Genomic DNA, 12,469 nt, shown 5'->3' with positions numbered 1-12,469 from the left:
TATCCACAGTAAAAACGAGTCCTATATCGACATAACCTGAAAGGCTGCTCAGCAAGGAAGAAGCCACTGCTCCAAAACCGCCATGAAAAAGCCAGACTACAGTTTGCAATTGCACATGGGGACAAAGATCGTACTTTTTGGAGAAATGTCCTCTGGTCTGATGACACAAAAATAGAACTGTTTGGCCATAATGACCATGGTTATGTTTGGAGGAAAAAGGGGGAGGCTTGCAAGCCGAAGAACACCATCCCAACCATGAAGCACGGGGGTGGCAGCATCATTACATTTATACATTTAGCAGACGCTCTTATCCAGAGCAACTTACAGTAGTGAATGCATACATTTCATTCATTTTTTCCCCCCGTACTGGTCCGCCGTGGGAACCAAACCCACAACCCTGGCGTTGCAAACACCACACTCTACCAACTGAGCCACAGGTGCTTTGCTGCAGGAGGGACTGGTGCACTTCACAAAATAGAGGGCATCATGAGGTAGGAAAATGATGTGGATATATTGAAGCAATATCTCATAACATCAGTCAGGAAGATAAAGCTTGGTCGCAAATGGGTCTTCCAAATGGACAATGACCCCAAGCATACTTCCAAAGTTGTGGCAAAATGGCTTAAGGACAACAAAGTCAAGGTATTGGAGTGGCCCTCACAAAGCCCTGACCTCAATCCCATAGACAATTTGTGGGCAGAACTGAAAAAGTGTGTGTGAGCAAGGAGGCCTACAAACCTGACTCAGTTACACCAGCTCTGTCAGGAGGAATGGGCCAAAATTCAACCAACTTATTGTGGGAAGCTTGTGGAAGGCTAAACGTTTGACCCAAGTTCAACAATTTAAAGGCAATGCTACCAAATACTAATTGAGTGAATTTAAACTTCTGACCCACTGGGAATGTGATGAAAGAAATAAAAGCTGAAATAAATCATTCTTTCTACTATTATTCTGACATTTTCAGATTCTTAAAATAAAGTGGTGATCCTAACTGACCTAAGGCGGAATTGTTACTAGGATTAAATGTCAGGAACTGTGAAAAACTGAGTTTAAATGTATTTGGCTAAGGTGTATGTAAACTTCCGACTTCAACTGTATATGCACTTTGTTTATATACATTAAAAAAGTTATACTTTAAATGCACAGGTGTAATAGCATCCTTTTTTACATTTATTTCAATTTGTGGGATGCTGCAGTTTTGCAAATTATAAATGTTTATTTTATATTGTGCCATATTCTATTGTGCTGTTCAGATTGTATTCATTTTGAATGGTTAGATTTATATGCACTTTGTTTACATACATTAAAGTTATACTTTAAATGCAAATGTTTAATAGCATTCTTTTTCATAACAAACCAATGCATTTTTAAATACATTGTGGTTAAGGTAGAGTATGATTTCATTTAATAATTTAATTAGAATTGTTTTAACACCAATCATAGTCAAACTATCGCATACTGTTTGACTTGAAAAAATACAAAACATATTTTTTTTAGAGAGCCAAGAGACGGAATGCCCATCACTACTTCCTTCACTGTTCATAGATGACAAAACCAGGGGTTTATTCATTAGTAGGATTCCGTTGAAAAACGTTTGGTCTGTTGCAAAACATTTAGCAACGGAAACGTTTACTCTAGGAACCAAACGGAAGCTGAGCAAACTATCTTTTATTTGTCCACTAGAAACTCTCCATTGCAAAACGTTTGGCCTGTTGCAAAACATTTTGCATCGGAATCGGAGGAATGAATACACACCAGGTCTAACAGTCTGTGGTGCGCTGCTGCTGCTGCTACCACGCATAACGTTTAATCAGTTTCAACAAAACATAGATTATGAACTCACGAGTTTCAAAATCAGATTTGTTTTACATTAATAGTAGGCTATGCAAACTGGATGTGATGGTGTGCTCCAATCACCAACAGCATACCACCCTGCATCCCACTGCTGGCTTGCTTCTGTAGCTAAGCAGGGTTGGTCTTGGATTGGAGACCAGATGCTGTTGGAAGTGGTGTTGGAGGGCCAGTAGGAGGCACCCATTCCTTTGGTCTAAAAGAAAATCCCAATTCCTCAGGGCACTAATTGGGGACATTGCCCTGTGTAGGTTGCTGTCTTTCAGATGGGATGTTAAATGGATGTCCTGACTCTCTGTGGTCACTAAAGATCCCATGGCACTTATAGTAAGAGTAGGGGTGTTAACCCCAGTGTCGTGGCTAAATTCCCAATCTGGCCCTCATACCATCACGGTCACCTAATCATCCCCAGTTTACAATTGGCTCATTCATCCCCTGTAACTATTCCCCAGGTCGTTGCTGTAAATGAGAATGTTTTCTCAGTCAATTTACCTGGTTAAATAAATATAATCACTCAATCTTTTCTTGGCCAATTACAATATTTGAAGGAATCCAGCAGAGGTCAGTACAGGCCTTCTGATGGTGTGATGAACCTTGATGTTGACCATTCAGCCTGGCCTCAGAGCCATACGAAACATACTATACGTATTTCTGAGCACCTACAAGTATGATGTACTAAAGGTCTAGTTATACTGAACAAAAATATAAACGCATGTAAAGTGTTGGTCCCATATTTCATGAGCTGAAATAAACAATCTAAAGAAATGTTCCATATGCACAAAAAGCTTATTTCTCTTAAATGTTGTGAACAAATTAGTTTACATACCTGTTAGTCAGCATTTCTCCTTTGCCAAGGTAATCCATCCACCTGACAGGTGTGGCAAATCAAGAAGCTGATTAAACAGCTGATTAATCAGCATGATCAGCTCCAGAGTGGCACACCAGTCTAAGGCACTGCATCTCAGTGCTAGAGACGTCACTAGACACCCTGTTTCGATTCCAGGCTGTATCACAACCAGCTGTGATTGGGAGTACCACAATTGGCCCAGAGTTGTCCGGGTTTTGCCGGTGTAGGCGGTCATTGTAAATAAGAATTTGTTCTTAACTGACTTGCCTAGTTAAATAAAGGTTAAATGTAAATAAAAAGTTGCACCTTGTGCTGGGGACAATTGCACCTTGTGCATTTTTGTCACAAAACACTATGCCACAGATTCGTCAAGTTTTGAGGGAGCGTGTAATTGGCATGCTGACTGCAGGAATGTCCACCAGAGCTGTTGCCAGATAATTGAATGTTAATTTCTCTACCAACATCATTTTAGTGAATTTGGCAGTATGTCCAACCGGCCTCACAACCGCAGAACAAGTGTAACCATGCCAGCCCAGGACCTCCAGATCCGGCTTCTTCACCTGCGGGATCATCTGAGACCAGCCATCCGGACAGCTGATGAAACTGAGGAGTAATTCTGTCTGTAATAAAGCATTTTGTGGGGAAAGACTCATTCTGAATGGCCTGGCTCCCCAGTGGGTGAGGCTGGCTCTCAAGTGGGTGGGCCTATGCCCTTTCATGTGAAATCCATAAATTGGGGCCTAATGAATTTATCTCAATTGACTGATTTCCTCATATGAACTGTAACTCTGTAAAATAGTGGAAATTGTTGCATGTTGTTTTTATATTTTTGTTCAGTATACATTCGACAGAAACAAAAATAGTATACCGTGACCTTCTAGCAATCCAAAGATTGCGTGTTTGAGTCGCAATGGGGACAACTATAGTGTTTTAGCTAACCATTCCTCTAACCTAATTCTAACCTTAACCCACCTTACCTGCTACGCACATTCTCCTAACCTTTGTCGTTTTAGTTCTCCTAACCTTTTCTGTCCTAACTATTGTCGTTAGTTCTAGCCTGGTCTCACAGACTAGACGTAACATAGTAAACGTCAATCCGGGATACTCAAAATAGTATGATACATTATGTTTGGTATAGTTACATAGTACAGGTGGTTACTTAAGGCAAAAACAAAAGTAGGGTGGGTGGGTAGATGTATAACGGGAACATCTAGCAGCCTAAAGGTGTGAGTTCAAATCTCTTCACGGAAATCTTCAGCATTTTAGCTAATTAGCAACTTTTCAGCTACTTACTACTTTTTAGCTACATTGCCTGTTAGCAAACCCTTCCCCTAGCCCTAATCTTAACCTTTTTAGCTAACCTCAACCCTTCCCCAAACCTTAACCCTTTAACCTAACTCCTAAACTTAACCCTAACCCCTAACCCCTAGCCTAGCTAATGTTAGCCAGCTAGTTAGTTAGCCACCTAGCTAGAATTCATAACATATCATACATTTTGCTCAATTGTAATGTAGTACATTTGCAAATTTGTAACATATTGTACGTTTTTCAAATTTGTAACATATAATACAAATTGTAATCCATAATATATCATATGAAATGGGTGATGGACATCCAAATTAATACATACCATACACATAACATATACTAAATGGATTATACAAAATAAAATGAAATGCTCTTAGACAAGGTTTTTATTTCTCCTAACCACCAATGTAAATTTTCCCTGGAATTTTCCTAGCTTGTTATGAACCAACAAACAACCTGGTCTGAGAGAAAGATGTATAATACTATATGTCCTCCAAGAGGTATGCAAAGTAACTCATCCAATTTGTATGCTTTTGTACGACAGGGTAAAACGTAGGAAACTATACGTCCTATATTTCATTTGATATTGTATGACCGCTATTCCATTCATAATGTAGCCTAATGTAACGTTATATATCATAGGCTACTAAATGCCAGGAATAGATTTGCATACCAAATCCGATGAATTATATGTATGTCTTATAAGTGGTTTATATTTCCACATGTAGACACCTACATTTTGGGGGGGCATTTAATTTAAAAAATAGGAACATTAATACAATTGGATTAACAGAATGCTTCATTTGAGTCATTCTCCACAGCTGTGAAAAACACACTGTATCACTGTTGCACTTTTAATTCAACATCAACTGGATTAATATTACCTTTGTGATACATTTCCCATCAGAATAGGCCTGTTAGTTGCAAGAACCAGTCACAATCTGTATACGAGAAAGGCCAGTTTGGAGCTAATGTCTAACTAAAGCTGTTTACAGACCAAACTTTTGTTAGTTCAAATCCCATAAGGAACATTTTGTTATCCTTCAAGGTGGTTTGGTTTAAGAAATCCATAGTTTTTAATAAGTAAAGGCCTTTATTCTTATATTGAATGACATTGCTATCCATGCCTGGCTACAGTGTTGTGAACGATCTTACTGTGAACACATTCCTATGCAAATGCTGAGGGATTCACTGGAGTCTGACTACTACCATGAAGCTGTTTGCAATGTGTTTTGTCAATTTGTGTGATAGAAAGCTCTAGATCCTCCCAGATACAACCAAATAAATGTATTTCAATAAGTGCAAAATCAAATAAATTGCAATTTGTTGGAGCACATAACCTGAGATTTTGGGAGACATAATAATCATCCAAATGTTAATGAGAGGTATTTGACATCTCAGCTGGAAATGAGAGACCTGTGGATTCTTGAAATGAATGTGTCTTAATTACGGTGTTTGACATTTAGAAATTCAGACGATCGCTCTCATTCTTGAGTTCTATTTGCATTGCCTTCTTTAAGGTCAAATGGGTATGAATAATACATTAAGCAGGGGGTTATTCAGCTCACAGCCAGCGATACCTGTCTTCATAGAAGTGCCAGCTGAGTCTTGTCAAACTCATTGAACGTTGGGGATACAATCAATTAATATCACGTTGGGAAAGCAGAGTAAAAGCACATACACTGGAACCTTCCAGACACTTCCAACATCCTGTATCTATCGATAGGAGCACCAAGATAATGATGACAAAGTAAAAAGGAGGCGTGATTGGATAAGGTTCAAGTTTTAATTTCAAGTACAGTGAAATGCCTTTCTTGCAAGCTCTAAACCCAAAAATGCATTAATCGATATAAATGTACTACTAAAAATAATATAAGGTAGAACAAAAACGCACAAGAAATAAAATAAAAAAGTACTTGCAGGGATACTAGAGTGATAGAGGTAGATATGTATAGGGATAATGTGACTAGGCATTAGAATATATGATACAGAGTGTGTGTGTGTGTGTGTTTGTGAGAGAGAGAGAGAGAGAGAGAGTGCATAGAGACAGTGCAAAAATAAAATACAATGGTCAACTCAGTTAGTCCATGTAGCCATTTTGTTAGCTATTTAGCAGTCTTATTGCTTGGGGATAGAAGCTGTTCAGGAGCCTGTTGGTGTCAGACTTGATGCACCGGTACCTCTTGGCGTGCGGAAGCAGAGAGAACAGTGTATTGCTTGGGTGGCTGGAGTCTAATGATTTCCGGGCCTTCTTTTCACACCGCCTTATATAGAGTCCTGGGTGGCAGGGAGCCCGGCCCCAGTGATCTACTGGGCTGTCCGCATCACCCTCTGTAGTGCCATACGATTGAGGGCGGTGCTGTTGCCATACCAAGCAGTGACACAGCCAGTAAAGATGCTCTCAATGGTGCAGCTGTAGAACTTTTTGAGGATTTGAAGGCCAGTGCCAAACCTTTTCAACCTCCTAAGGGCGAAGAGATGCTGTTGCGTCTTCTTCACGACTGTGAGCATGTGTGTGGACCATTTTAAGTCCTTAGTGATTTGGACACTGAGGAACTTAAAGCTGTCGACCCGCTCCACTGCAGCCCTGTCGATGTGGATGGGGGATAAATACAGAGAGTTTACAATACAGGCTGTTCTAAAGTAAGTTTTACTGTGTATGTAAACCCTTTGTATAATGTATTACTTTAGTTGATGATATGGTAGCCTCTGTTTGTTCTGGCTGTAGACAATAACACAATTGAAATTTGAGACTTCACTAATTGTGTGTTTTGCAGCTCTGTCTCAGACTCCCAGAATGTCCATGTAGAATGGCACTGATTACTTACTCAACCTGACTTCTGTTATTATGGCTCATACATGCTAGCTAGACCTGACTCCTTGTAGCCTATAGGCCACTCCTAGGATTTGATGTCCTTTTGACAGCATGCTACCAGCATATAACAACAGGATGTTACATTGTCTCCTGCATGCCAAACCAAATAGATTTTTCTCTATAATCCCATAGTATGATTTATCTCTAAGAATGAACCACTGATATTCTAACCTGAGAGGAATCATATTAACTCCTCTGTCTAATTGGGGACTTATTTGTGTCTCTACGGTGGAGATGTGTCTATGCAATGTCTCCACATCATGCATTTGAAATATCAAAGGGTTAACCTGGAATTAATTTGTGATCAAAGGAGGGCCCAAAAAATAAGCTTGGCAAGATACTGCAAGAATTTAATGAGCAAAATTAACATGTACTAAAGCTGACATTGTGCTTACATGGCAGATGTCTAGTAGAGCAACCAAATACTACACTTCTTATTGGATAAACAATTCAGATTCCACAATGTTGTGCAAATAAAACTTAAAATACAAATATCAAGAAAAGGAAATGTTGTATCCTATATGTGCAGTATGAGGAAACAAATAGGAGAGGATTTGTTCAAATATGAATTGTACACATTGCAGCTACATATGAAACACCAAAACAACTAACACTATTGCCTCATCACAAATTATGCAGCTGTATTCCTGTGATAATTTTGGAACAATTATGCAATGGTGGATATTGACTGAAATTCATTGACAGTTATTAGATGGCTTGAAGCCAGCCTGGAATAGCCAGCGTGCTACATTTTAAGTTATTCACCTGGAGTCTCTCAGTTTCATAATTTGTTACTGTCTAAGGAGAATGCAACATTACAATAGATCTGTAGCCTTGAGGAGGCAGTTTCACTGGCTGTGTTTAACAACTCATTACCTGTAATTTCAGTGACGGATTGGAGAAGCAGCTTGAGGGCAGGCAGACATGGCACCAGAGACCACGGCCTCTGCCTGGGATGAGGTAAGAAAGAGAGGCAAACAAGCAGAGACTTATTATAGCTAATGATTGGTTAAAACATTGCTGGGAGACTGACAGCTCAGTATCTCACCGCAGGGCAAAAAAGGCACAGTCTGTCGCTTGTGGTTCAGACCATAAAGAACCCAGTCTGAGAGAGAGACGCCCTTGTCTGAGGGCATTGTACAGCGTGTTGAGGAAATGGTTCAAGTTATGGCTTATGGAAAATACTAACGAATGACAGCTATTGTTATTGGCTGCATACATAAAACATTTGAATAAAACTCTGAATTTTGACTCTGCTCCATCCTAATTAGGCTAATGTGTATGTTCACAGCCTCTCTATAAGAGCTGATAAGGATACTGAGCATGGTAAGCAGATGAGAGAGTATGCATGTGGTTAACCATTGTTACTGTCAGACTCAGGAGGGGCTACACCGGGCTACACCTGGGGAACCCACAGAGCGGTGGGTTTGGGTTTGGAAGGCTGGTCAGTCTCCTACCATCCGGATGTTGCAGGAATACAATGCATCAACTAATTACTTACTTCTATTTGTTTTTTTGAATTACCGAACTGACAATTATATGGATGGGCATTTCAATGACAATCTACAGTCACAGTAGCTCTGCTCTCGCCCTTCTTTATAAGAAGCGTGGGTAAGGTAAGGTCTAAAACATAGTCACAGGGTGAAGGAACTTCAATGTGCCAGTCGCCCAGCTAGAGGCTAATTGGTCCATCCCTGGCACTGCTCCCCATGTCCAAAGCAACCAAAAACTGTAACCTACCTTGTGTATTTTTCACTAATTGAATTGCCTAATGAGGTCCCAGGGGCTACATCCCAATACCTCAGAGTTAATTAAAGCCTCAGCACTGTGCCAAATGGTGAATAAAGATGCAGTAAAACAGGGAGAGAGCGAAAGGGGTTTGGTGTGCTGGGGACGAGTCTGACCTGCTTTTTTGTCGTTGTTATGGGACTCTACATTCCAGGAAGGAACAGATGCCTATTTATTTTTTTATTTTTGTTGGCTTCAAATTTTGTTACCTTGGCACAGCTTTTCATTTTCCGGTGTGGTTAGCCTAAATTCACCCAATTAAAGATTAACTAGTGATTCTTCCCCCACTATCGTCATGATATTCATTATAAACAACTAAATTGACAAAAATACAAAATATCAGTCACTAACCGATGAATGACCACTTCCAATATTTATCTTGAAGAATGTCAGAACTTATCAACAGCTGATGGAGTATTAAAACTCCCAGCAATAGTCTCCTTCCAAGTTAGCATCTGTACCTGTATTTACAGGTTTGAACCTGTAGGAAATATGTTCCATACGTATATGTCGTCAAAATTATGTTATTGATTCATTTATATTCAAATGAATGTGCGTGATCAGGCAGTGATGAAAGAAAAGAGAACCAGGCATTTCTAAAAAACAATCTCAAAGGTTTATTTAACATGTCAAAAGAAAGTCACACTCTTGGGAATTTAAAAGGGGTATTTGCAAGGACTGAAATTATTGTCCAGAACTATAAATCAAACTCAATACTAACATTAATAATGTTTTGGCTAAAAGGAGAGGGTGTTTTTTGTTCCTTTTCTTTATTTTCTTTTATACAAGTAGTTTATTGGATAAATGCATCAAAAAAAGAAACCAGTTCTGCAGTAAACTTTACAAAAAATACATTTTGTTTCATTGGAGAGGAGTAGAAAAGGATGGGATCAAATATTGACCAATAATATGTATTCCTTTTCATCATTTAAAAAAAGTTCTAATATCTATTTTTTGAAAAGTAAAAGCAATATACAGCACAATAAAAGAGAGAAAAAAAGAATTGCTTTTGTAGATTTAGTCAGACGATTTGGTTACCAAGGAGAGGGGCTGCGACTGGAAGAGGGCATGATGGGAATGTAGGGCTGCTTGATGGAAAGGAGAGGGCGGTGAGAGCATTGAGTGGTGCAGGGAGCTGAAGGGGATTGGCCGAGAGAGAATGGGTGTGGAGTGGCTGCCTGAAGTACCAATAGGGATGGAGATGCTTGGGTGGGAAGAGGAGGAGGAAGAGGATGAAGATGACGAAGATGAAGCAGATCCAGAGGGTTTGCCAGTTAGGAAATGGTGGTGCAGGCGTCCTTCTGGTTTGGTGGTGAGGGACAAGGGCTGGGCCTGCTCTGAGTGTGTGGCGGCGGGAGCGGCCGGGGAGGCCAGAGCTGCAGAGGGTGTGGCTGGAGAATCCAGCATGCTGCCGTGAGACGAGGCAGGGCTGTCACACATTTTCTCTGAGGGCATGTATTGTACACACTGCTTCTTGTTACTGATTGAGAAGTCTGGAGAAACAAAAGGAGGGGGCTTTATAAATATTGCTGTTAAATAAGCCTATAATCTGTTACAAGTCCTTCAACAGTGCCAGTTCCCTTGCATACATGATAGTTGGCCAAAAATACAAAACATTCACAGACAATGTACAGAACATGGAAAACCAAAAGGTCTGGGACAAACAAATTAACTTTGAATTAATGTTTAAAAAAAATGTTTTAAAAGTACTTAAAAAAAGAACACTACCGCAAGGGGTGAAATGCACAACTAAATGGCATAGGTTTTTAGAAACTAAAAAGATTGGGTGAAAAAAAGTGTATGTGTACGTCGATAACACATTAAATGCCTGCATGTAAATGAGGTTTGAGTGCTGTGCTGCAACAGACCAGACCACTGCGGGTGGAATGGAGAGCAGTGTCCTGCAGTTCAGCCTTACTGGTTCATAACAGCAGACATACCTGCCTCAATGTCACAATTAGCACTGAACCTCATATGCTGCTTGTGAAAGTATAGAGGGAAGAAAGGAGTTAGTTAGAAGGAGTTAGTGGCAAGCCAAGTGTAGCTAGCAGCACTATTTCACACAGGCCTATAGATGGAGTTCTTTCTGCCCTAAATAGAGAGGATAGGTCCAAGAGAAGAACAGAGAGAAAAGGACCCCTTACCCTCTGGTGTTGAGTCTGGCTTATTATCTCTCTTCCTCTTTTTCCGCTTTCCCTGCACAGATAAACGAAACAATGAAGTCAGGAAAAAAAACAGTTTACTATCAAAATGAAAGCAACATGCTTCAACACTACATCAAACAACTTCAGTGTATGAGAACAAAAGTCTTGTAGATCATTAGAAATACAGTATATATGGAATTATATTTTAACAAACTGGAAATGAGGCGCTTACTTACGTAACCCACATTTCCCTCCCTTGTTGAAAGATCCATGGGAAAAAGTCCTACTCACATAGTTATCTCGTGCTGACCAGCCTGGGTAGAGTTGGGAGTGCAGTTGCCGCTCTTTCCTTGCCAGCTCATAGTATTTGGCTTGCTCTTCTCTCGATAGTGAGTGCCACTGTAAACACAAACATGACAAAAGTCAGAACTGGCCAGAGCATGTACAGAATTTACACACACACAAACACACCTACAACTGTGGTGTGTCTTTGTGTGGTCAGGCAGTGTGTTGTGCTGTGCTCACCCTTCGGCCCAGTATCTGGTTGATGGCAGCGCTCTCCTTCAGGGTGCACTCAGCCACCACCTTGGCCCTCATCTCCTTCATGTACAGCATGAAGGCATTCAGAGGCTTCTTGATGTGGGGCTTTTTGTCCTCCTCCTTCTTCGCCGGGCCAGGAGACTTTCTGCTGAGACACAAAATACACATTGCAAATGTCACTTAAAATAGTCCTCCTTGTGTATGAGGTCCGATTCCCTTCCAGAAGACCTGGCTGACCTCTTACAAAGAAACAGGATGCTCTAGAATCCTGGCCCTCTAAATGGAATTATGAATAGAGACGGGATACTCAGTCAACAACCAATTTTAATAAGAGTAAATAAAGTGTTTATATGTTTGGATAAAAGTAAATGTGAAGAATCTCAGTTATTGGTCCTTACGAATGCATAGAGGGGCTCATGTGGTCATGAGTGTTTGGCTCCTGCTTGATGGCTGGTGATACGATAGCAGGATGAGGGATGCCAGTCTGGTGCATGCCGTGGGGGTGGTGGGGCATCATGTGGGGGGAGAAACGGCTGGACACCAAGCTGGAAACAACAAAGACAATACAACCCTAACGGTTAACAAACTTTTTACACACTCTTTTGGTCTGACCTGTCAAGTCAACTGTCTGTCTGGAGTCTAGACTAAAGTAATGTCCACAAAGAGCTACATATTTCTTTCTTTTTTGTTCAAATAAAGGCTTTTTCAAAAGCCCCTTTATCCAACCATGCCCGGAGAAAAGTGAAGTGTATGGTAACCATGGTGACAGAGGGGACCTGACACCGGAAACCACTGCTTCCCGTGTTCAAAACCATGCAGGGTCTTTCTTCCACAGCTACCAGAACAGAACACCTTCAGATAGCACCACTCATTTTCCAACAGCTAACACAATGGTACATTGTACATGGACAAAGGGGGAAATTAAGTTCCATGCTCCTCTGCCACACATTCTTGCTAAATACATGAAAGGAAAATCCTTTAATGCTTCATAAAAATCTCAAAATTTAACCAACAGATATGGTCTATGAAAGTCCAAAATACACTATAACCTTGTACTTCATGTGAGTGTGTACAGATGCTTTTCTTGCTATAAAAAAAGGTTACTTAACAGTAGCA

The 12,469-nt window shown here is 40.4% G+C and overlaps 1 protein-coding gene across 3 annotated transcripts in view; it reads right to left on the bottom strand.

Annotated features, from left to right (window-relative positions):
* Window positions 1-9,266: 9,266 nt before the first annotated feature.
* LOC106580381 (transcription factor 7-like 1-A) overlaps window positions 9,267-12,469 on the bottom strand; it is a 46,146-nt gene continuing 42,943 nt past the window's right edge. Inside the window, exons 8-13 of one of the 3 annotated variants that reach the window (XM_045703116.1) lie at window positions 11,752-11,898; window positions 11,339-11,501; window positions 11,105-11,212; window positions 10,814-10,865; window positions 10,610-10,646; window positions 10,009-10,162 (exon numbers count right to left, since the gene is read on the bottom strand). In XM_045703116.1, coding sequence (XP_045559072.1) covers window positions 10,627-10,646; window positions 10,814-10,865; window positions 11,105-11,212; window positions 11,339-11,501; window positions 11,752-11,898 — 490 coding nt within the window. In that variant the 3' untranslated portion in view covers window positions 10,009-10,162; window positions 10,610-10,626. Of the gene's footprint in view, window positions 10,163-10,609; window positions 10,647-10,813; window positions 10,866-11,104; window positions 11,213-11,338; window positions 11,502-11,751; window positions 11,899-12,469 lie in introns of all 3 variants that reach the window. The other 2 variants (XM_014161386.2, XM_014161387.2) reach the window with 2 other exon arrangements.

Source organism: Salmo salar, chromosome ssa20 (genome assembly GCF_905237065.1).
Source record: "Salmo salar chromosome ssa20, Ssal_v3.1, whole genome shotgun sequence".
Taxonomy (NCBI): Eukaryota; Metazoa; Chordata; class Actinopteri; order Salmoniformes; family Salmonidae; genus Salmo; species Salmo salar.
The sequence above is the reverse complement of the archived record's forward strand: the minus strand, read 5'-3'. Positions and strand labels throughout refer to the sequence as shown.